Source organism: Pieris brassicae, chromosome 10 (assembly GCF_905147105.1).
Source record: "Pieris brassicae chromosome 10, ilPieBrab1.1, whole genome shotgun sequence".
In the NCBI taxonomy this organism is placed as follows: Eukaryota; Metazoa; Arthropoda; class Insecta; order Lepidoptera; family Pieridae; genus Pieris; species Pieris brassicae.
The window spans coordinates 13,504,865-13,531,742 of NC_059674.1; the positions used below are offsets into that span (position 1 = coordinate 13,504,865).

Sequence of the window (26,878 nt, forward strand, 5' to 3'; positions counted from 1 at the left end):
CCATCATGGTTTGCAATTGCTGACAATAGACATCAGCCGTAATAGTCTGGTCAGATTTAAGGAAACTGCAATGAACAATACCGGCACAAGTCAAATCAAACGCTTACAAGTAACTTTTTTGGGGTTAATTTTCGCTTGGGGTAGGATTTGACTGGCTGGCCAGGATCCAACCATTGCGCTGAGCGCTCTCGATTATCGTAAAGAATCCATTTTTCATCACAGGTAAAGATTCGGTTTAAAATACCTTCATTATTGTGCTGGTTCAGTTATGTAACGCAGCAGTCGACGCGCGTTTGCCGGTTTGCTTCAGTCAATTCGTGAGGTACCTACCCACCTTTCAAGCTTTTTAATCTTCCCAATTTGCTTCAAGTGAATTAAAACAGTTTTATCACTAACACCGCAGCCTGCAGCTAACTCGGACGTGGTTTGCGATGGATTCGCTTCCACAATAGCCTTCAATACTTCATTATCAACTTGTGTCTCAGGCCGTTCACGGGGCTTGTTCTGATGGTCAAAATTTCCAGAACGAAAACGTTGGAACCAAAAACGAACTGTGACCAACATGACCGCCATACACATCATTCACCCTTCGAGTCGTTTCCGCAGCACTAGTGTCACGGCGGAACTCGTACTCGTAAATAATGCGATACTTTAAGTTTTCCATTTTGTAAAATGAGTGATGCAAACAGAAAAAAACAGAAGGAAAAAACAAATGAATGACGGTCATCGGAGCACAAATACATGAGTAAATAGCTGTACAAATTTGAAATGGGAATTCTTTTCCAAAGAGGAGAACATCGTTATTAAAGTGGCCAGTACGAAATACGCCAATTTCATATGTCTAATATATACATAACTTCAATCCGTTGAAAAAGTGTTATCTTTAAATGAGTAAAAGTTATTTTAATAAAAGACAAAACTAATTCTCCATCCACGAAATATCGTTATCAAGTTGATGAATATGATGAATGTTCGGATTGTACAGCCAGTGTCGCCATTTTCATTACTCATTCACACATACAATATTGATATATTCAATGTATGATTGTTAAACAACATGGCATGGCCATCAACACATCCATAATCCCAAACAGTGCGGGTGTCAATGGGCAGCGGCTCCACTTTATTCTAAGTGACCCGCTGACTCGATTGCCTTCGTTCCCCTAAAAAATAGAATAACTATTTTGTGCTTCGAAAGTTATCAAGATTTGGTTAATAAAATACATACTAATGGATAAAATTTATTTAAAATTCATATTCTGAAACTATAACAACAAGTCTGGCTACGGCGCTTCCCGCGAACTGCGCGCGTTGATAAAGCGACATTGTGAGCTCCAGTTCCGCAACTTGAGGTCCCGCAAGTGAGCAAAGGAGGGATACGACGCATGTATTTCCAGTCGGACGCATACTGAAAAAGCAAGACTTATATAATACGTAATTTTTTTTATAATTTATACTCTTAATATTATGAGATCTATATGTTTTAAGTTTTTGAAGTTATACATCTTTTGGCGCGTTAGGGAAAAATGATGAGAGTAAATTTTTAGGATGCGCGCACACCGTACCAAAAAAACCCTGAAGTTCGTCAACATTTTAGGTTTTTCTATTGTTAGTGTCGTTTTTTATAGAAACGTAGATAAATACAATTTTTTAAAAAGATTTTTATCTTGTTACGCCAAAGAAGTATAAACTTCTAACGCGTGTATATATAAGTACACACACGTATTTTTTGTTTTAAATTAATAGACACACGATATCTTACTCATAGGTTTTAAGTTTCTTTATAAGATATCGAAAGAATCAAGATAATGTAATTATGTGTTAGATACTTCTTGCTTTAATATGACTTACTCGAAACAAGACAGATCAGTGGGTTTGACTCCGGGCGAGGCTTGGACGTCAATCATACGCATCTCAAAGCTGACCACAGAATCACGCCATGCAGGGCCGTGCATTGTGAATAAGTCCACCTAAACAGACACACGTAGTAATATTAAAATAATAAGCATATTTAGATTTTAAGTTGCTTAGCATTCTTTAAATGTATTTTTATGCTTTCACTTTGCCACCGTGAATTTTCTCACACAATTAGAAAAAATAATAAGAGTAGGCAGCAGAGTTGGCTGGCTTCAGCGTGCGACTCATCGCTTAGGTCGAAGGTTTGATTCCCCGTCTGTGCACCAATGGAATTTCTATGTGCGAATTTAATGCTCGAACGGTGAAGGAAACATCGTGAGGAAAATGGCTTCCCTTTGAGCCAGTCGAAGGGATGAATCAGACACAGGAAACTGATCACCTACATGCCTATTAGTTTGACAAATGAGCATGAAACAGATACATAAACCTGAGGTCAAAAGGTAAAAAGTTTTGTATCGCCACTGATTTATTTAATTTTTTAAGTAAGCATAGAAGTGCCGCCAAATAAAAAAATAAATGGGAACTACAGAAGATTTACTGTCAGATACAAAATGATCATTACACGGCAATTTCTAATCTAACCCACGCTGGGTTTAAACTGTTTACCAAATATTTTTATATGCGCATTACATTGTACGTATGGAGAATGAAAACATTGTCAGGATACCATTTTGACCTAGAAACAGATGTAGAATCCTAATACCTATAAAGAGTTTCTAATGTAATATTAATGTACATACCCTTCCCAACGGTAGAAAGATGTTAGATACAAAAGTGATGAAGTTGTAACTGTATGTACTAGGCCGTTGCAAACAATCCCAGTCAGACACGAGACACGAGCGTTGTATTCGGCTGCATTTGCTAATAAACGAAAATATGAGCTTCAATAAAATGTGTTTAAACATATACGCAACGCAATTACTTATTCAACTTGACATTTCGGGCGTTATCAGCGAGTGTGACACCCTCTACTCAAAGGAAAACTTAATTTAAGCAAAGATATTATATTTATTTATTAATAAGGACATTTCACAGACCTATCACAAATACAAGATATGAAAAAAAATCTGTAAACAATTTATATATAAAGTAGTGTTATTAAATTGTTAAACAAAAACACAGCAATACATACTCAAAAGACCAAATAATCAAAACAGCGATTTTGAACACAGTACGGGAGCACGATGTTTTCTATTCCATTTAAAATACATATTTTAATCATCAATACAATTGCGGTTTTAACTAATCAATTTAAAAGGAAGGAAAAATTTCTTAAATAAATTGCGTTTTCTTTGTTATTCAGTTAGCTTTCTGTAAATATTTGCGTCTGTCCTTGGGACGCATACTACATATACACTTGTTTTTATTCTTTTATGTCTAAATTTCGTGTTGTATCAGTTTTGTTTCCTTATATTATAAAAAACTTTACAAGTGGTGATAATTTATAAATAAAATTCTTATCCTTCGGTGCTAGTAAACTTTTAAAATAATATCTGCAACCAAGTACGTTTCTTAATAAAATATGTTCTTACTGTTTTCCCTCCAGTTTGTATCCTGGTGGGCATCGTATGTTGTGACAATGATATCCACCACGCGTATTTTGACATACTGAGCCAGGCTCGCGACCACATTGAGCCAATCCATTTTCACACTCGTCAACATCTGTAATATATAAAATTAAATTTAAACGAATATTATTATTGATTAAATTATGCATAGGTCTCACGTGTAGTTAAGTTTGCTTAAAGAAGGACTTCGCAAATGACAATTCTTTATTAGGAAAGCATTTGTTAAGTTAATTATTATTGTATTAGACTATAGTAAAATTTGTATCGTACTTAAGGCATAATATTTTTCAGCAATATTAAATTGTTTTGATAAACAATTAGATACCGAAAGATCATAACGGAAAATGAAAATGTGGAACCAGCGGTCCACTGAAGTATTTCTGAACCATTTCGACTTAGGGTTCTTCAAGAAAAGAGCGTACCAATTCATATAGAGGGTGGCAACAGAGCATCCATGGGCGGTGGTATTACCATTCATGAACCATTTCAGCATATATACCTATACAACTCCTTGCGTCATCAGCCAGCCGGTAACCGGAAGGGCAGGCACATTTATAGCTTCCCGGAGTGTTGACACATCGTCCTCCGCATAGACGACGACTGATGGCGCTGCCTCCTTCAGTACACTCGTCAATATCTTCACAAGTCCTGGATAAGTGTAAATCGTCAGTATGATTCACTTTGTCTCAGCCAAATTCTTACCCGGGGATTAAATGTAGCAGTATATTATTAACAATAAAATTAAAATAAATCAATGGCGCTACAACCTTTTCAGTTCTTGTCCTCATATTTCTTCATCAGTGACTGACAAACGCCGTCAACTTTTTGGGTCTAAGACAAGCCGGTTTCTTCACGATGTTTTCCTTCACCGTTCGAGAGAATGTTAAATGCGCAAATAGAAAGAAAGTCCATTAATGCCGAGGATCGAACATACGAGCTCAGTAAGGATGAGAGTCGGACGCTGTAGCCACTTGGCCAATACGACTATATGTTCTTTATACCTAGATATTATGTTTCATCTTGTGTCAAACATTTTGAATGTATATTTTTAATATTACAACTTTAGGTTTTGCGGTAAACGCGATGCGATGCTTATTCACTTAGAATATTTTACAATGCACATTTTAAATACTTTCAGGAAAGCTAAAATATGTTTTTAATTGTGATACAACAGAATTTTAAAAGTAGGAAAGTATTTTTTATTTTTATAATATTATAAATAAGAACTGACAAGTACATACCTATTATCACTCCTAAGTCGGAATCCCCTATTACAATAGCAGCGGTAACCACCCCATGCGTTTGCGCAGGAGTGCTCACATAAGGATGATGACTCCGCACATTCATCTACGTCTACGCACACCTTCTCATTAGAAGGAGCGTTGCGGAATCCCTCACTACACTCGCAGCGGTAGGAACCGACTGTGTTAATGCATCGCGAGTTGTAGGAACACGGCTGTAATGTAATTCACCATAGTTTATTGTACAAATAACATACATTTTAAATAATTTTCAGCTACAATACATTTTTTAATTAACACCAATGTTAATTTAGTAAAGAAACTTACATTTCCAAATTTACATTCATCGACATCCTCACATCGTTTCCCGACTAAGCGATGGCCGCCCGGACACTGACATGAGTACCCGCCGTAGAAGTTTTCACACTTTTGTTCCGGACCACAATCCGAGACCTTATTTTCGCATTCGTCTATATCTGTAAATATGTATGTTTGAGCAATATTTTAGCAATGTAATAGTGAAAAAGTTTTTAAAATCGGTAGTTTTTTAGTAGTTTTCGTTGAATCCATATAAAATATAAACTTTGCTCCTTATAATATTAGATTTTTTATTGTGTGCGTCATACGTATCTATGCTATACGTTAGACCTTTCATCTTTTATTTTACTTATCAAAAATTTCGGGTGAAAGCTAAACGTTATATATTCCTATAAATAGAGAATCCCAAACAATATTTGAGGTAAAGCACTATAGCATTTATGATAGAATTGACTAATTTGCGGATAAGAATGAATTTTAAGTCACTTTTTAATCTAATATTTTTAAGAATAACATCCTTACATTATTAGTATAAATGTAATTTACAAGTTTATAGGAGGATGATATTGGAGCGCTTACCGATACAATGCTTCTCTGGAGTCAGTTTGTAGCCCCACAAGCAAGTCGCTACAATAGATCCTGTGTCTGGTAGACGAGTGTAAGTAGGCCTCATGTACCGAGACCCTCTTCTTCCATATTGAGCACCGACTGTTATAATATTGGTCTCCGGCATCGGTTCTGGGTCACGGGGAACTAAAAATTGTCAACTAACTTTATTGGCATGTGAAATTTGTAAAATTACATAACTCGACGTCAGTGTGATAAGTTCACAAGAAGTTTTACTTCAACGTGTCACATAACCCTAATTTACTTATGTATGTATAAGTGAATAATTAATTAATTACAGATCATTATTGTGCCAGCGTTCTCAGCGTGCGACTCTCATCTCTGAGGTGGTCGGTTCGAACCCCAATTTTTTCGAAGGAAAACAACGTGAGTTAACCGATATTCCTTAGACACTTGCTTGCCTATTAAAGCAAGTGATTACTAGAAAAGAGCGTACAAATTCTTAAAAGGTCGGCAACGCACTCGCGAGCCCTCTGGCATTGAGAGTGTCCATGGGCGGCGGTATCACTTAACATCAGGTGAGCCTCCTGCCCGTTTGACCCCTATTTTATAAAAAAAAATACTAAACAGATGCACAAATCTGAAGCCCAGACCTATAAGGTTGTATCTCCACAGGATTCCTTTATATGTAAATTATTAAGATAAATACCATAACTAGGTGTAAAGTCTCCCCTACAACGTCGGCCGCATTCGCACCGGTATCCTCCATCTGTGTTGACACAATCCTCTTTCGGTAAACAATTTGCTCTGCTTGTCGAACATTCATCAATGTCTAGAATAGAAATAAATTTCTACTAAGTACGAGCTGAGACCAGTATTAATCCAATAGAATGTGCGATTCTAAACACTAAAGCGATAGGAAAATGTCTTCGTAAGTCAAAAATGTACGTTACATACATTGCTGACATCCAGTGTAACATATTGAAACATTGTTTTAGTTACATAATCTAACTTAATCTAATACATCAGATGTGATCAGCGTGTCTTGTGATATATAGGCCTCTTCCAGCTGCTTCCATTATTTTCTTATGTTAGCTCTTCTCGTCTTTGTATCTCCTATTTCCTCTATATAGTCTGCTCATTTTTCCTCTGTCTTCCCTTTTTTTTATTTTTCCAGTGTCCAATGATAGACAATTCAGAGGGGCGATATAAAGTATCTCACTTTCAATTACATATATAGTTAGCGCTAAATTTTGTAACGTCTCGTATTTTAAGCCATAAATCAACTTGTGTCAAGCACAGAAAACTGATTATCTATGAAAATGACCAACGAATAACAATTACCTATTAAGTTTTCATTTTATTCTTAGTACATATACATATAAGTATCGCCGGCTTACACATGATTCGTATGACTTTTGGTACTTTTGGAATTATATTGTAATTTCTTACCCACACATCTTCTCTCAGTGAAACTATAATAGAAGCCTTGGTTGCATGACGCTCGTGGCCAATCGCCTTCGTTCGGCTGATAATGCCATACCGGTGTCGTTGAAGCTAAAAAATATTCTAGATAAGACTGAGCTGACAACTTGTTAGGTAAAGACCGCGGTAACAGATCGACAAAATATATATAAATAAAAATAATTCTCAAAATGAGTTGCAAAACACGTAGTCGCCTGGAGTAATTTTTATGATTCCTTAAACTCTGAGGAAGGTTTAATGGAAAGAAAATACACGGGAAAACTATAAACCAGCTTTCTTTTTCGTAGGCAAAGTAAAAAAAATCATATTAAGACGAACCGAAGTTTGCTAGACTATTTACATATTCTAAGCACATTTACATTATTTTAGATTAAATCTATTTTAAGCTTATTTAAACACATAAACAGTAATTACAATTCTCTTTACCGCAATAGTAATAATAATTAAAAATTAACAAATAGAAAATTCGATCCATCCATGTCAATAAAAAATATCAAAGCAATACAAAGACTCATTTCAGTGTGGCAGTTTACACTTTTACGCTTTACATTATTATAATATAAAGGAAATGTTCATATCGTCATGCATTACCAAAAAAATGTAATATAAATCCAGAGATTTGTATGAAACTTACGTGTCGTAGCCTCAGTGTTATAAACCGTGGTCCTTGGAGTGGTAGATGTCGTTGTTGTACTAGTAGTACTAGTTGTACTACTAGTACTAGTAGTACGAGGAGTGGTGCTAGTGGTCCGAGCGGTGGTGATGGGTGCACACCACCCTGAACCGTCCCTGGTGAATCCAGATATACAGTCACATTGGTAACCACCGGGTCTGTTCTTGCAAATTTCCAGGGTACTACAAATATGGCGGCCTTCTTCACATTCGTTGATATCTGAGGAAACATTTATTTCTACGCCTGTAGCTCGGATTTAAGTAAATATTTAAAAGTTAAACATGCATTTCCGGAACTTACATTATCCGTATTCCAATAGCAAAATTACATAACCAGTATAAAGACTTTCTATTATTATAGACAGATCATCAAACAAGTATGCAAATGTCGACAGTAATCTATAGATTTAAAAATTGTTAATACAGTATACATGATTGTAATCCATATAATTAATAAATTGTATACAAATAAAAATGAATATGATATTTATTATTATTGACTTGTGTTTAGTTACTGAAAATATGAACTTTTAATAAATTTTATGAAACATATTTATATATTTAATCAAAGACGGTTTTTACCAATTCTTAAAAGGCCGGAAACGCACTTGCGAGGCTTCTGGCAATGTGAGTATCCATGGGCGGCGGTATCGCTTAACATTAGGTGAGCCTCTTGCCCGTTTGCCTCCTTATAAAAATAATCTTACCTATACATTCTCCTCTCTCGTTTCTTTCAAATCCGTTTAAACAATGAACAAGTAAGGGATCAAACTCGGGTTCCACAGGATCTTTTCCTATGACATTGGTCCATTTATCCTTTGGAATATTACCAGTATCTATATCATAAGCTCCATCGGGTGTTCTGTCTCTTTCTATCGTATTAATATCTGAAGGAGCTGTTACGGTAACTTCTGTGAGTGTTGTTGGTCTGCGCGGGTAGAAATGCGGTCTTTCATCGGGTCTTCGTGCTGTTGGTCTTGGTATTTCTGTTGTTTCAGGATTTGGCCGCGGTCTTCTGTTCGGAAGTCTATTCTCGGGTCTATCGTATGGGTTTCTTTCAACTGGTACCGTGTTAGGTTTGTTGGAATCATCTGGTCTTCTATTATTATTAGGGTTAGGAATATACGGGTATTTATCATCAGGGTTGTCTGGCTTTGAAGAGATTTCTGTATTAGTTTCATCTGGAATTTCCGTGGTACTTGTTGTTCTAGGATAATATGGCCTTCTTGGAGGTTGACTAGTTGACGTTGTTCGGGAATAATATGGATAGCGCCTGGGGTTTTGGTGGGATCTACGGGTTGTGGTTGAAGATGTTGTTGGAGGCGGTGTTGTTGATGTAGATGTTGTTGTTGTAGACGTTGTTGTTGGACGCGGAGTTGTTGTTGTTGTAGTCGTTGTTGGACGGGGTGTGGTTGTTGTAGAAGTTGTGGTTGACGAAGTGGTTTCTGGTTTGCTGTTAGTGATATTTTCTTCTTCTCTAAAATAAGAATAATCACTATACAAAATGGTTGGAAACTGTGTTTTTTATATTATATTGTTCGAATGAATATTTCCTTGCACTCATATTAATAAAATATTGTAAATTTAACATAACATACTAAATTAAAATTAAATTTTGTTTGGGTGGACAAGACGCTTAAAAAGGGCAGTCATCGCATATAACACGATGTCGGCCATAAACACCCATTTTAGTGGGTTCGTTGCCGGCCAAAAAAAAAGACGGTGGTAGAACAAAAGACGCAAGACGAAACGTTGCGATTGATCGTGCTAAAAATGAAAGGAATAACATGAAGTTACAATTAAATTAAAAACAGAAAAATATTATTAATGAATATAATATACATACTCCGAATCATAATATTCGTAGTCGTAAATAGGAGGTGCAGTCGTGCTCGTAGTTGTGATACCACGACGACTGCATGTAAAAGAACCCTGCACGTTGAGACACGTCATGCCTCTTTCGCAATTGTCCAATTTCAAAGCACATTCATCAATATCTGAAAATGTTTAAATTCTTTTGTTTTTATCATAGTTATATACTGGCTGTGCTATGCGGTATCTCCTTCATTAATCTTAGTCGTAGCACAATATTCTATAACCTTGCTTCGTTAAATAGACTTTAAAATGCAAAAATAAAATTATATTATTTGTTAGACATTTAGTATCGCGGACTATTAAGTAGATATAGAAGTCTTCTATAAAATGTAGTACATGACTTTGCTGTAATGCCTATAGCTTCCGGAGCCTAAGTGATTTAGGAATTTTTATTGGTGTTTTTCACACCTTGGATTTCACTATCATACTGTACTCTATTTTTTTTCTGAATATTCATCTGGGATGACGTAGGGTTCTAATGCTAAAAAATTTATCCAATCAGTCCTATAGTTTTGGTCAATAAAGAAACAACAGCTTTCTATCAAAACCTCGTCGTTAGGTTATGTTGCCATAAGCACATAATTTTTTTGGAGGTTTTAAATGATGTCAGTTGGGGTTATTTAGGTATACTAACCAATACAAGACCCCGAGGAAGAATCTAGTTCAAAACCATTCTTGCAGCGACATTCGTGTCCTCCAAATGTATTGATGCAATTCTGAAACTGGTCACAGAGATGTGTTCCTTCTCGGCACTCGTCTATATCTATAAAAAAAGTTCATAAAACGAACAATTAAACCAATTACTTCTAAATCTAACACTTGTCAACATTTATCACCTATTTCTTATATTCTTATTCCCTAATACGTTAACTGATTTTGATAAAACTTTGAGAGTTCTCGTTGGAGTCTTTAATTACTTGCAATATGATTTTCGAAGATAGTACAACAAACATACGAACATTTAGGACACGTGCTTTCCTGAATCAAGTAACTGTTACTAGTAAAATTATCTATAATTAGGTATTCCAACATCACATACAAACAGGTCAACGGTAACTATCTTAAAACACAAAAAACGATGTTCTACCAAACATTTCGCGCCTCACATATAAAGTCATTCCATTTGTCTCTCTTTTCTGAGAACGCGTTTTGGTCAAAACTTACCGATGTCCAGATTGAGCATTCTGATTAACGAGCTGGGTTTGGAGATCCATAGATCTTCCCCTCACATTTTAAAACCGATTTTCGTTTAGTTTTTGTAATTGTTTTTTTAACTACTTTTTATTATCTATTCGTGTATGTTATGTTTAAGTGTTTGAATTGATTTCATGATTAAAATTTTTATAGTTCAGTTCACCAATTTTTCAGTGTGCGCGTTGGCAAGCTTTTATAAATAAATAAATATATGACGGGTTGAGAGTTACCTTCGCAAATCGTGCCCCCAGGTCTAACCCGCGTTCCTTCTCGGCATTTCTTTGTTGCTAACCTGGAAATGAAATTAAAAAAAAATGTTGAAGCTGCTGATTTATATAATATAAAAATATCAAAGCATTATATTTATCTATATTGTACGTTAGAAATGCTTAGGTACCGTAAACTTTCAATATAAAACGCACAAACAAAACAGGTAATAAGTTAAATAAAAAATCATAAAACATATCACTTACCTACTATGAAAATTTTCGTTAGATAAATGGATTTGCCATTACATATTTAATTCAAATAGAGTTAACTAAATTCTATAAGTTTTTAATTTCAAATTAAAATTTCAGAATGTATGATAAAAAAGAAATAGTAGATGTATGTTTATGGAAAATATTACTTGGGCAATGTAGAAATCTTAGATTTGCAATTGTAAGCTCCAGGTAGATTGACGCAGACTTCGCTGCGCTTGCACACCTCCAGACTTTCTTCGCACTCGTCTATGTCTATAATATAAAAATGTATGGTTGAAAAAAAACTATTGACGAGATATATGCTATATAAGCTATATATTATTTTCCCAAAAACTAGCAATGATTTATAAATCTGGATCTGTGGAAGATTTTAGCTACACAACCCGGCTAGGAGGTCTACAAAACGCTCAACCTTAGGTCATTACAATCAAATATCAGACTCTTGGGCCGTGGGGTTCAAGGGCACAGGCGCTTATTATAGATTTAAGTTGTAGATACTACCGGTAACCAGAGAGCTGGTGTGTAACCCAATAATATAATCACAAACTTTTGACTACTAAATATCCATTAAAATATAATATTAAAACTGTTTGTACGTCGATCCTTAAGAAGGGATTTAGTAAACGCACAAGATTTGAAAAGCAATACCTTCACAAATACCAGAAGAAGGGTTAACTTTGAACCCCGGAGCGCATCGCTTAGAGACGTGGTCCTGACAGAAGTAGCTGCCATGCGTGTTAATACAGTGCTGGGAAAGATGTTGACAGTCGTCCAATCTTTCACCGCACTCGTCAATATCTGGAAAAATAATTTTAAGGTAAAGAATAACATGAGCAGTGTGAATGAGCCGCCTGTCAACTCTGAGGTGCCTCTATTTTTTATTTAATTTTATTTACTATATACTTTTTTCTAAAATATTTTTTTTGTACTTAGTATTATTACATTATTTTTCCTTTTTTGCGACTGAGGCGCAAACTAGCTATGCAGAATGATCTCTGGCAGACTGGTGGAACGGTCTGCTCCTCAGCATAATCCTAAGCCGGGGCGATTACAACCACAGCGGACACGCATTACACATTTTGAGTTTCTGTGTGTATATATTGTTAGTAATAAATGTTATATATCATGTTAGTATATCTGTGTTTAAAAAAATCTTACCCAAACACTCATCTTCATCACCGGCCCTGAAACCAGGAGGGCAGATATCATTCCTTACAGCTGGAGTGACCACAGCCTCTGTTGTCACACCTGGTACTTCTTCTACGAAGGGTTTTCCAGGTTTTCCGGAACATTTGAAGCCACCAATTGTGTTTACGCAAAGGTATTTTGGACATGGCGGTCGCGGCAGTTGGCATTCGTTTATATCTAGACAAATTTTAGTTTCTTAAATCTCACGCACATTTGTGAGTCGGTTTATTAGGAATTACTGAAGCCTTACCATCACACACTTGGTTTACAACATTTCTCTTGAAGCCGGGTGGACAGCTAAGGCCAACCTCTCTCTTGTTTAAGGGCACGCATCTAAATGAGCCCTCTGTATTGTGACACACTGTGTCAGCCGCAAGACATAGATCATCCTCTGCTTCAGCGCACTCATTGATGTCTGACAAATGGATTGAAATTAGTCTAATTACAGGATACTTAGTATGATAACATAATATATTTTTTATAAGGCTTAGTGATATAAAAATTGACTTACAACTCGAAACTGACGAAAAAGTAGTTATGATTATTAACATACCATTAAAACAGGAAACAGCAATACATTTTTGTTAATTTTTGTATATTTAAAAAAAAGACTTCGTTTCGCGTGTTACGTTTCGATTTTAAATTGGTCCAAATGCCAGTAAAGAGATTTATCATGTAGTATATGATTATTCTCTTTGGTGAATGATAATCAGTAAGTGATTTGATTTTGGAATGTGTGTATTATTGTAACATTCCAAATTCAAATCAATTTCAATCGTCCAGGAGTTTGAAAATCTATTTTTATTTAAGTCTTGTATAAAGAAACCAATTAGATAACCGTCAATTATATTTGTGCAGTAAATGTAGGTTGTTAAGTACCTTTACAAGATTTATTATCTGGTTGAAGCCTGAACCCTTGTCGACATTCGCAGTGTATTCGACCACGATCTTCCTTACAAATATGTTCACAAGAGTTTGTCTTACATGTCTCTTTGATTTCAGGTTTTAGTGTTGTTGTTTGAGCCTTTGTGGTTGTTTCTGGTTCTTCAGCTGCCACCTTAAATTTAATTATAGAATGTTTAAAACATTTACCCTTCGATGTATTTTTGTAACAAACAAAATTAAAATAATAATACTCATCCACGTGGTGATGTTAAGCTTGTAATTCCCACTGGCTAAAGGTGAATTTTACATATTTATTGTGTAAATATTATAAACTTCAAAGCTACGCTATTAGTTTTTAAAACATTTAGTTAATTCCCTTGTATTATTATGTTAATGCCTATACGTACCATACAACATTGGTAGTAGGCGTTCTTTCTTAAAGTTGCTGTAGGACTATAAAAGTCCTCTGATGGCTCGCCACAGCCAAGCTTCCCTTGAGACTCTCCTGAGAGCTGGCCGAAGGAGCATTCGTTGCAACACATCTGTCAAATATTATTTAATCAACGTTATCGTGATATATGAGCAGTGTTGGCCTAGTGGCTACAGCATCCACTGAGGTCGTAGGTTCGATCAAAGGACCTTATTTCTATGTGAGCATTTAACATTCACACCAACGGTGGAGAAAAACATCGTGAGGAAACCGGCTTGCCTTGCCAAACTTAAAAAGTCGACGGCGTACAGAACTCTGAGGCCAATTCCTATGAGGATTAAGGTTTCTGTTTGTTTTTTTATCATTATAGGAGCGTGCTTATTAACGTGTCATCTATGTGTAGGCTATCTTGATAAGGTGTAGAGAGCTCTATTCTTTTCTCTATGGACAGGATTCTAAGTTCTAGAATTCGGAAAGGCTGGGCCTATGCCAAGCAAGTGCACTGCAGATTTCACGTTTGAAGCGAATATGTCTCTTCGCGCAAAGAAGATAAACTTACTTTTCCTATATCACTGTTTGGGCTGTTGCATTGTTTTGATTCTGCCAATTTCATTCCTAGAGCGCATTCCTTTTTTTGCCTGTTAACAATGAAGTATCATTAACTGAGTTACTATATATCCCAGCATAAGTAAGATCCCAGCAACAAAGATATGAAGAATGGTGATGGACATGGACATGATAAGCATGAAGACTTCCATATTTAATTAGTAGTTAATTAAAGATAACATATATATGCCAATTATTGTCACAAGAGTAAAAATTAAAATATTATTGTAAATTTTATTTCAGAAAAGCACAAATAATTGATTCTTCATATAATAGAGAGCAAAAGGCCAGGTGAATCACCTGATGTTAAGTGAAATCGTACATGGACACTCTCTTTTACAGGAGGCTTGGTAATGCGTTGCCGGCCTTTTATGAATTGCTATGCGCTTTTCTTGAAGGTCCCAAATCGAATTTGTATCGAAATACAAAGCTGATAGGTAGCTGGTTCCACATAGTAGAGGTGCGCGGTAAAATTGCCTTAAAATACGCTCAATTGTGGAACGACGTACGTCGCGGTGATAAAAAGAGCAATTTTCTATGCTGCCTTGACCGTAATTTGAATATTTAGTACATTGAAAGAAAAGTTATTATAAACTAATAATTATTTTACATAACGTACGCACGCTGTAAAGCACGAAACGTCGGAAAAATACAAATAGCTTTAATCCGGTTAAAAAATTGTTTTCTTTCAATGTGTATAAGCTATGTTAATAATATTATATTTTGTACATTAGTTTCCTAAATCTAAAATGAAACTATGAAACTTTAACTTACTGCAACTGGTCTTCACAGCAACTCTTTAAAGCACTAATACAAATGTCTTTTTCCTCATCTCCTATGTCATCTGGCGGACGTGCGCCAGCGCATGTTTCTGCATTTTGAGCGTATGATTGTCCGTGTGTACAGCATTCATCTGTGACGTCGAGTATTTCTTCTGATGTAAGTGCTGTAAATAAGAATGGAGTGTTAAAAAAGCGTATATCGGTATACCAATCGGCTATTGACCCGTCGGCAGGCCCAGATATCGCTGGAATGACGCCGTGGAGTTCTCGTAGGACATACTCCTACGAGAACTTCTAGTGATCAGCATGCATTTGGAGCTCAAAGTGATGGTGGTTCATACTTCCGGAGGCCACTTTGGATCAGTGCATCAGTGGAGAAAATGAATGTACAGAGTTCCCGCGTGACAGGTTGCTGTTGCAGTGTATTTATAAATATACATTTTGTAGATTCTACGTGCAAAATATTACATAATACTTGTGAACAATGAGTAGATTACATTCGATTAAATATTTTATTTAAAGATTGGATGCTCAATACATTATTTATGACTGGTTTATATATCCATAATGCGATTCTAACTTCACAAGTTGTAGAAAAACATCAAATATGGTTTGGGAGGCAACTGCGGCTGGCATTCGATATCCAGTCGTACCGCAACTAATCTACCAAATATATGATTGATAAAAAAACTAAATATATATTTTCTACGCTAAAATTAAACACACACGTTTATGTATTTGCATAGTGACAAGAGGCGACAATGATAACCCATTCACAAGTGTCTTTGTCACTCCTTTCTTAAAAATATGTCAGTATAGCACCATTTAAAATTAAGTAATCATTAGTTTCTTTACAACATAACGTAAACAAATTTTGTCAGTAAGAGAGTACTTACTTTAGATGAGTGCAATAATATTGATTTAGTAAGGTTAAGATTCATAGGATACAGAATAAAATATATTGTATCGTACTAAATTCTTGTATGGTTTTCAACATATTTAGTGACCTACGACCTGCCTACGTCTTTATAAATGTAGAACAATGTCAAGTAGTGATAAACGCGTCAAAGCAACAAGTAAATTGCTGCGGAGATGAGGATGATGCATTTTAGATTGCACCTAGTTGGTAAATTAGAAGAGAAGGAATTCTATCATTTAAAATTCGTTCGATAAATGGGCTTTCAATATAAAAATCTATAGATATTTTTTAAGCATAACGCTCAGAGCGTTAAAAAATTTAATTGGCGATCAAATATTTACTATGAAAATTTTACATCTATAGAGAAGAGAAATTTGAAAGAATCCGATTATTAAATATAAAATAGTGAACACAAAAAAAACTGAAAAAGCTAACAAAGCCACCAAAAAAACTGTGATCTCAGAAAATAAGCGAAAGTTATGATCGTCATATGATTTTCTGATGTTTACTCTCGGAGTTTTCCTCCGCAACATATTATTGCTTCTCCAAGATACCAGGGAAAACATCTCTAAGGATGGCTGCTATATCATGTATTTGTTTTAGTTTGCGAGCCGATAATCTTTGTTGACCTCAGAGATGCACTCGACGTGATAATAATAGGTACTTCTCAGTTCATAACTACGCATTGATTCATATTTTTACTAATCTATCATGATTAGTTAAACACAACTTGTAAACATAGTAGGACGGGAGCTGCGGTTTGCAGTTTGTTCGCGTTTGAATTGCTATCCATTATTTTTCATTTCTTGCTTTCTTTCTTGTAAACACTCGAAAGGTCAATGAAAAATACGCAATAAATACGTACAATCGCAATACAAATTGTCATTTTTTCTTCAATAACCATTTCATTCCCTTTCCTAGCTGAAAATACAGGAAGACATTTTACCTAAAAGAGTGGATCCCTACTACTAATAAAAATAACAATAACTTACCTAGACTAGTTGTACGTATATAACAAACAAAAAAAACGTATGTATATTTTATTGTAAATAGTATGAAATAAAAGTTGCTTCATTATTAACTGAATTTTCCTCAGATTCCTTATTGTATAATTCTTCTGTTGTCCTCACATACATTAGCACTATTGGTTTAATCGTTTTAAATAAATGTAAGTGAATTATATTTCAATATTTATATATTAATATTACAACTATAATGAAATCGACGATGGTCCTTTTCAAAATATAGATCTAGCGAATAACATAGAAAATATTTTCATCACTCATATACAACTACTTATTACAAGGTACATACAATAGTTGAACTAGTTTTTCTGTATCCTATTATTTATTGCTGTTGTCATGAAAATAACAAATCCACAGGATTAGACACATGATATCTATACAGGTAGGGGGCCTTTTAAAAGGATATACGATTGAGCCCCAAAACAAAAACTATGCATAGACTACATATTCCTTAATTTTTAACCATTGATATTATCACTTGTGTTGTTATAAATATTTTCTATAGTATTTTAATATACTTTCAAAATGCTTTAAGAATTGAATGGAATTTGACATCCTAAAGCATTCCTACAACGCAGCAATGAATCCACGAAGCAACGAATTCCTTCTGAACATTAAGTGACGTTTTAACTAACCAAACCCTATAATACATTTGATTACTATATTCATAAGCTATTAATTATAATAATTATTTTAAGTCAAGTAAATGTTCTACCTACTGTATCTTCCAACGTAAATAATTTGTTTAAACTAGCCATTTTGTTTAATATAAATAAAATACTGATTATGTGATTAACATCTTATAAATGTTTTTATAAAGGGTCTCAATAGAATCCATGGCCTCAGCGTAGTCGAAGTCGGCCTTGTAGACGTGTGTTATTATGAGGCGATAGCTGGGTCAGCGTTTATCCCAATTAATTAATCCATTAAGCTATTGGCCGATTAATTTACTTACAGGAATAGACTTTTTGTAAGCCGATATTTTTACAGCTAAATTCTAGAAGAATGTCATAAAATAAAATTACTTAAAATTATAACAAGTTGTAAAGTGACAAAAGTTTGGTATATTATAAAAATTAAGTCAAACTAAAGTTTTGCATAAATATTTATAAAAACATAACATTTGAATGAAATAAAAACACATACAATTAATGAATGATGTTTTAAGTAATAAAATGATTTTAAAAAATTGAGCGCTTTGATGGGATTAATGATAGAAACCGTTCATAATTTTAAAATAATAAATACATCGTACGTCAAAATAATAAGCACTTTACATTCCGATTTGTCATGTATGTGCATCTGTTTAAACATAGTATTAATGTAATTCGCTCAACAGAAGGTCAAATAGATGTATACACATATTGAAGTCTTAAAAGATCTCTAGGTTAACACCATTCAATGATATTAGATTTAAATAAAACAAAAACCTATATCAAAAGTAGGTTTAATTAAATTTCTAGGTACTAATACTATTCGGTTACAGTGTTTGAACTCCCCTAACCTTCCGAGGGACCATTGTGCTTCTACCGGTTTAATAGATAGATTTAAGTTCTTAATTTTTTGCCAACCCGAATCAAACTTTTTTTCTCCGGGAGTTGTACGAGTATGCAGGCGGTTTAGATGTCGTAAATAAAGTAGCAACGCAAGAAAAGTCAAAACCTTGCTACGGAAGCGGTTCCACTATAGATAGTCCCTTCTAAGAATCATCTTTGAAGATAAGAAACATGATAAGTAGTTATTGTCTATAATTAGATTATAGTGAAATGATAAATTGTTTTTACCAATCAACATTACTTTACAATTATATTTCAAATCTAATTTACTTATTAGAGAAATATGAAAATAATATTTCTCTAACGCAAAAATACTTTTTTTAAAATTATCATGAAAATTCTTGTATAAATAAAATAACGATTCCTCAATTTAAATTAAAAAGCAAGATTTCACATCTAATATTACCTCAATATATTATTATTAAAATCAATTTAGCGCTTTAAAAATTACAATCATTAACATAAAATAGAAATATTCTTATTTTAATCCATAAAAATACTTCTTTAAAATCTGTACTTACCGAAAGATAACTTTTGTATAACACACAGCACAAATATCACAATTAAAAATTTCATTATAATAAATAAACACTTAACTAAACTTAGAACGTCAACTCTCTGCCCCGGCCGGTAGTGTTATGGGTCAAATTGATACTGATAACATTCCGCGACTTACAACCACGTATTCCAATATAGAGTTCTTTAATTGCCGCTAGTACTATTTTCCACGACTTCGTTTAGTAGAGTACATTACATTACTGAACATTTTTTTCTGGGATAAAATATCTTTGTTTGAGACTGCATATATCTTCGGATTTAATAGTGACGGAGGGTTTATTGACAGTTTTTGTCGTTCGTTTTCGCTCTTGAGAACTGGTAGAAGGTAAATGTAAATTGTCATTAAAGTTACCTATATGAATAAATTTTTGATTTTGATGTATTGAGCTACAGCTTTAAAGCTATTTAAATTGGATGGTATGAAAAGCTATAAGATGCACAGTAGTGCATCTGTATAAATAAGGTGACCAACTATTTTTTGTTCAAAAAGAGTACACTTTGCCAGTATTTCATTAGTTGAAAAAAAACTTTCTTTTAAAAACATATTTTTCTTCGGAGTGGTTTTTTTGCCGAAAAATATTCATTTTGCATAATAATTTAATTTGACTGTCAAGACGGCAGATAATGTTTTTACCGAAAGTTGCGACTTCTCACTGCTCCAATAATCACTCCTTAGTGAAAATACCCTTTCAACAGCAGTATATAGTGCCTGGAAATTTCTTTTAAAGCTTTTAAATTTTCATGTGGGATATGTTCTATACAAATGAGTACTTTCAGAGTACAGATTGCGAAAAAAGAGTACAAAACTTAATAAATGAGTATAGTTGGTCACCTTGGTCTAAATAGCGGTATAAATAGTATATACATTTTTAAAAAGATATACGTCCGATATGTTTTTTGGTGATATCCTGTAATGAAATGTTTGAAGTTGTGTAGATTGAAAATTTAAAAAATATAGCAGCACGTAACTTTACACATTTCCTTTTAGTTGATGTCCCGTTAATGACGTCAGCGCATGATTGCAACTTGTTAGGCCCCTGTCGGGCCACTCTCATAAACAAGGTTATGATAGAAATCCTTTTTTCGGTGTGAAGATCCGGGACCTACTAGTACTATCCTGCTGCAGGTAATGAATGCCGCTATAGTAAAAGATTCCTTTTCCGTCAACCGAATTGTGAAAATAACTACAACATGATTTACATTTTATAAGACATAAGCGATGTTTTTAATGTTAAGATCTGCTATCTTAAAAAAGCCGCTGTGTATATAAATCAATAGATGATAAGTTGATGTATTATGTAAACCAATGTATTAAGACAAACAACACGGCTTATGTATTGCCATTGTGCAGGCAAATAGTGTGTGAATAATCGGATTTACATAATGTGACATCACCTAAAAAACCTCCAGTTCCTTCCTAGATGGTTGAGTAACTGCTTATTATGTGTGGCGAATATATACTCCACGGTATCAACCACCTTTAAAGACTTTAGCAAGAAGAATAGTTTATGACGTCTAGCTGACACAATGCCTTTTATTTTTACATAAGTAAGGGTAGGTTAGAGGCAACTTGATTAAAACAATTATAATATTTATATATTTATGGAAGTCAACAATGGTTTATCCGACTTCCCGAAATGTATCATTGTAAAGATTTCTATATAGAACTTTTTAAATTAAATTAAATTAATTAAATAATTTCAGAGGAATAATTTACTCCAAAATGTTTATTAATCATTAAATAGAAATGAATCGCTGAAATGTAGGGACGCATATAACTGACAGTTGTACCCAATTGGATATATATTTTAATGTATGTGTTATTATCTGCACTAGGTTGGATTTTTTTATCAAGAAAGATCTCAATATTGTCATAGAATGATTTTAGTGAAAAAGAAAGGAAGCTTACGGTTAGTACAAATTATTTTTTAATGGGGATGACTCAACAAAAGTAATTCATGATCTTATAGTGGATTAGAGACAAATAATTAATTTAATAGATTTGTTCTCAGTATGCCAGCGCTTTTAATTGCAAAATTAAGATGCACTTTAACCGAATATATGGCGCTATGACCAACGCGATTAGAAAATGACAATGAGAATTATATTGCATTACATTTTTATTCATGTTGTAGGAGTTATTTTTCAAACAATTATTTTCAGTTATGTGATTACAATAATATAACATTATACCCTTGAAATAGCAAGCGACACCTGTGATAGCTGTTGTCAACCAGACAACACTGTTTGAACTACAGAAACCGGCACTTACAGTGGTGTATTGGAATAGAACTAGATGGCGCTTGTTTATTTCATTAATAATATATGTATTGAAACTACATGCTTGTAAACATTTTTATACGAAACGTCAATTTTGATGACCTGAGAACAATGGCAAAGTTCACGAGCTGGAGGTCGCCAAGCCTCGTGACAATTTGAGGAGGCCATAGCTCTTATAGGTCGTAGCTATATATCTATTATATCATATCATATATACATTATACATATTATTATAGTAAATAAGAAGAAACCGTGTGTTGGTAAATTAAGCATAAACTGAATGACCGCACTGAAAATATTATTTAAACGTGTGTTTTTTCGGTTTTTCTTAGTGGTTGGAATGTAATAATTGATAATAAGCCAGTATAAGTGTTTGTAATTTTTATTTATGGACATGTTCTGCCAACTTGCACTACAGCGTTCTCTTTCGATCACATGTCGAATTTTGGATTTGTGACATTCTTATTATCTACTGACGGTTTTCACACGATGTTTCCAGTTCGAGCGAGTGTAAGATGGGCCATAGGCAGAAAGTCCATATGCAAAACCTGGTATTGAATTCGACCTCAGAAAGTCGCACGTTGAAGCTACTACGCCAACACTGATTTAATAAATCATAATTTATTTAATTTTATATCTGATATTTTAATTTACCATTTTAAAAGGTCGTATGGTTTAAGTTGTATTAATGTTGCTAATTATTTAGTAATTTTCAAGATTTTTATTTATTTATGTATTATATTATACGTTGCTGGCCTTTCAATCATTGGTACGCTCTTTTCTTGAAGGATCCTAAGTCGAATTGGGTCTTAAAATCTTTAGCGGGCAGCTGGACAGTGGGTACGCGGCAAAAACTGCCTTAGAAAACGCTCAGTTGTGGAACGACGGACATCGAGGTGATACGGATGGTATTTGGTATTTTGCCTTGCCGTCTGATAATGAGACTCAGCTGCAGGTATTAATCCGAACAACTCCTCTGAACAATCTCCATGGTAAATGCGTTAGAAGATGCAGAGTAACGCAACGCACTCTACGTAATGCCAAGGGATTAAGCCGGACAGAAAGTGATGGGTCGTATACGATTCGAATCGCTCTTCGTTGAATACGGTCACTTTAGTGGAAGGAGATGGTACTGCGGAGCTTCCGCCCACAGGTGAGAACAGTATTCCATGTGGGGCCGAATTTGCGCTTTATAGAATTTTTAGGTATACAATAGCTTTTTATAAGCAGCAATGGACTTTCTGTCCGCTTGCGAATTTAGCTAGTACGGTGAATGAAAACATTGTGAGGAAACCGGCAAGCTTTAGGCTCAAAAATCGACGGCTCAGGTACGGCTGGCTTATCATCAACTTGCCTGTTAAAATTATTGTTGAAGATTCTTTTAAACACAAAATATAATAAAAAATCTGAGGCTAAAATGTTGTAGCGGCATTGGTTTTTTGGAACGGTGTTTTAAAACTAAATCAAACGGGTAAAGTGACCAACAATTACTGACCCACGAACGTGAACATATTTTTGAACCCGATCTAGATCTATAAATCCGTGGCCTACTAACGATTTGTAAACTGCGACAACTCGCTTGTCAAGCCAAGTGGATAATATATAAACATTCTGGCACAATCTTTTGTACGCGTGAACATATTGCTGAAAAGGCCATGGTCGTATTACGAAGTCGCTAAAATATAAGCTTCATTTAAGCTTTTGGGCATCAGAGTTAAGTGTTCGCAAGTTAGAGTGATATGTTGAGTTTTATAACAATTATAAAATTTAAATTTATGTTGATAATTAATACACACTTTTGTAAATGCAAATTTATATTTTTACGATAAAAATATCACAAATATATGCTTAAGAAATATCTGGCATTTACGACAATAATATATTTTAGTCTATAATTATCAATTGCACAGAATTCTAATTGGTTACATCACATCATAACGTTTTAATTATCACCATCGTTCTACGTTTAAAACAACCGCAGGGTAGTTTGAATCTTGATTTAATCACAAACCGTCACGAACAATGAGCACTTTAAAACCACAGTTAAATATTACTGTATCTTGGCGTAGTTATAACTTGTTCAAAGGAAATATTGCAATTTTAAAACCGCAGGAGTCTACGTTTGCAAAGGAGCGGTTTTCTTAAGTTTAAAGTTATTGTTTTAAGGGAAATTGTGAATTGATTACTTTGAATGAAAGTATAATTATGAATCATTTGTTTCTGTCACAGTTGTTGGCGGAAAAACTATTGATGCGTTATTTAACTATGACTGTAAATTATTATTTACTCACCGTGTCACTTTAAAAGTTCAAGTTAAGTTAAGAAATAAGACAGCTAAAATGGCGATGATCGGGGCACATGACAAGAGAAAATCGTGAGATATTTCATAACCAAATAGCAGCCACGAGATAGAAAACGAAAAAAGGTTGACAGTTCAAGCGATGGAGGGATGATACAGAAACCAGAGGTGCTGTGTGCCCTAGAGTTGCCGGAGATAGGGACAAATTGGGAAAGCCTGAAGGGGCCTACGTGTTCCAGGACACACTTTAGACCAAATATTTTATTTTATGTTGTATTTTAAATACATATTGTGTGGTCACAGAAATAAAAGTTTTTTTTAATATTTATTGCTTGGTCTGTTATAGACGCTTTTGAGTTTTCGTGCAACATAATTCCAAGTTTATGTCATCAGAGTATCATTGAAAGAATTATTCACATTCACACACTACTGTGTGATACTAAAATAATAAAAAAAGGTTTTTTTTTTTATAAATTCCCTATTTTTTTAACTTACCTTAATATTAATGAGTAGTGTTGGCCTAGTAGCTTCAGAGTGTGACTCTCATCCCTGAGGTCGTAGGTTCGATCCATGGCTGTGCACTAATGGATTTTCTTTCTATGTGCGCATTAAATTTTCGTTCAAACGGTAAAGGGAGGAAACCGGCGTGCCTTAGACCCAAAAAGTCGACGGCATGCGTCAGGCACAGAAGGCTGATCTCCTACTTGCCTATAAGATTAACAAATGATCATGCATCAGATACAGGCCAGCTACAGGGATCTGAGGCTCAGACCTAAAAAGGTTGTAGTGCCATTGATTTTTTTTAACCTTATTATTAATAGATGATTACTAATAAGTGGTTGTTAAATCTTAATATCGGTACATTACACTCAGGCATTTGTATACTTTAATTTTACATATACTTCACTAAGCTTATTAAATGAATCACGTAAATATTTTATAATCTTTTTAAGGCAATATTTGCAACAGTTAACAACTATCCATTCAATAACTCACTTTATGAAACAAATAAAAATATAACGGGGTCATGTTATCAAAATTTGTTAAAGACCAATCGAACTGTGGTTTGCGTGCGATACAGTGAATAGGGCAACTATGCTTTATGGTTTAGCGTTGTGATCCCAACGTATGTAACAATTCTTAATATTTCGTTTTCGTGTCCGTAATCCTAAATTTCTTTTAGAAGTTTAAATCTGTTAAAATTAGTAACTACTCGAAAGGAAACTTCTTTTCTATTTAGGTGATTTCAGATAAATATTTACATTATTGTTTAAAAGATTTTGCCATATGAAGAACTTCTTTCTTCATGAATTCTGTCATGAATACAGTAGAGGCTGGTTCAATATTTATATAGTTATACTCTTGAACAATGAGTTATACTTTCTAAAGAACATTATCGTTTTATTGAAAAAGTGTTATTTCAAAAGCGTAACGCGAATTTCATTCTAAAATATTCAGGTAGTACAATTAGGTAACTTATAGTCAACCTATTCGACCCAGACAGCTACCTGACCTGTTTCTAGCCCTAAGACCGAACCAGGTGATATATTAAATAAACCACTCACCAAGGTTGCATATTATCGAGTATTTGAATTTGCCGAGATATTTTAGCTATTCATTAAATAATTCAAAGATTAAACCTTCTGATTATCCTTTTCCCAACATAGAAAGTATAATAAACAATATAGAAGAAATAGAACCTAACATAGATTGAAATATAATGAAGTATTTAATTAGATTAATATTAGTTATTTAATATTATAAATATAAGGCTTGCGACCATTAAGATATTTAAGTGTTTTTTTTTTAATTTATATAAAAAGCGGATATAATCAGTGACATTACAAATAAAAGCTCAAGGTCGTATATTTTTATTAGTAAACTGAGTTAGAATAACTTAATACTTCAATGTTGGCTCTACCTTTTGAATTGGTTTGCAAATACTCCAGATGAATCTCCAATATTGGGTAAAGAACAACTGAAAAATTATGGCAAACAAAAAAGAATTAATTTAAATATTGATTATATTGTGAAATCATAGCGTGACAAAGTTGGAAAGCGTAAGAGCACGTGATTTCATGTCTGTGGATTTAATGATAAGTAGAGATTAAAAAAAATTGCCACGAGCTTTAATAATGGTCAAATTAATAATCTGTATTTACAAACTATTCTAAAATTTAAAAATGAAATTAGATATCATAAATATTACTATAACCACACAAAGTGTAAACTCTTCTTTTTACTACGATAAAAGTTGTTCTTAGTACCGACCGCGACTCGCAAATGAACAGGAAAATTCTTGAATTATTAAGACATTTTTCCCTGAAGATAGAATGCAACCACTTTGTCAAGTAAATGCACATCTTATTGTTCTCATTTGACAAAATCTACGCTCGCATTCATAAACGTCTCTTGGTGTTAAATTTCGATTTTTCATATTCAAAAGAACATGTCAAAATGTCAACTCTTTCACCTGCTACCTAAGGTTCATAATTACCCACCACACTAAAGTTTTAAAATAGCTAATATGACCCGTGGAAAGCCAAAAACATTCAGAAAAGGCGACGTTGATTTACAAAAATACACTTTATAATTATGTTCTTACAGACCATTGTTACAATTATAACATAATCGAATTTGGACATTCGTGTCCAGTTCGACCCGTACATTTACAATTTTTACTCACGTTTCAGATGAGCTTAATGAAAAATGAACCTTAAGTACAACGTTTAAAGTTACAATTTCATCTTGCGTTGTCCTCTTGTAGTGACTTGTGAGGCTGTGGGGCGCATTCGCTTTTCCGGCACACATTAGTGTTAGAAAATCAGATGTATTAACAGGCAACTTTCAACTTAACAGGAATGAAATTAGAGCTCAACATTATTTTATTTAAAAGTTGTATTTACATCATTTCGGAGGTCGAAAGGTAGCCACGGTCGAGGGCTCAAAGGGGTTTATCGGGGTGAGGGGTGACCCGATCGTCTACTACGTTAGTAGAATCTTGGCGGTTGCGGTGGTCGCACGGCGCGTT

General features: G+C 34.2%; 1 protein-coding gene across 1 annotated transcript; it reads right to left on the reverse strand.

Annotated features, from left to right (window-relative positions):
- Positions 1 to 1,228: 1,228 nt before the first annotated feature.
- LOC123715048 (fibrillin-1-like) lies at positions 1,229 to 19,419 on the reverse strand. The gene is made up of 24 exons (XM_045669839.1): positions 19,232 to 19,419; positions 15,203 to 15,374; positions 14,382 to 14,460; positions 13,800 to 13,934; positions 13,387 to 13,564; positions 12,758 to 12,922; positions 12,478 to 12,684; positions 11,968 to 12,117; positions 11,466 to 11,571; positions 11,068 to 11,129; positions 10,278 to 10,406; positions 9,615 to 9,765; positions 8,476 to 9,245; positions 7,731 to 7,988; positions 7,064 to 7,168; positions 6,321 to 6,443; positions 5,624 to 5,797; positions 5,054 to 5,202; positions 4,727 to 4,941; positions 3,985 to 4,133; positions 3,450 to 3,579; positions 2,658 to 2,778; positions 1,852 to 1,970; positions 1,229 to 1,408 (listed from the first exon to the last, which is right to left on the reverse strand). Exons 1-24 carry the CDS (start codon positions 19,284 to 19,286, stop codon positions 1,246 to 1,248), a joined length of 4,065 nt encoding a protein of 1,354 aa, XP_045525795.1. The 5' UTR covers positions 19,287 to 19,419; the 3' UTR covers positions 1,229 to 1,245.
- Positions 19,420 to 26,878: the final 7,459 nt, after the last annotated feature.

What these genes read in the sequence shown, in the direction of transcription:
- LOC123715048 (XM_045669839.1), bottom strand. Translation starts at nt 19,286, where the DNA reads ATGAAATTTTTAATTGTGATATTTGTGCTGTGTGTTATACAAAAGTTA. An exon ending in CCTACTACCAATGTTGTATG is followed by an intron (nt 13,565 to 13,799) that starts GTACGTATAGGC and finishes ATTAAATTTAAG; the next exon opens with GTGGCAGCTGAAGAACCAGA. An exon ending in AGATAATAAATCTTGTAAAG is followed by an intron (nt 12,923 to 13,386) that starts GTACTTAACAAC and finishes TCCATTTGTCAG; the next exon opens with ACATCAATGAGTGCGCTGAA.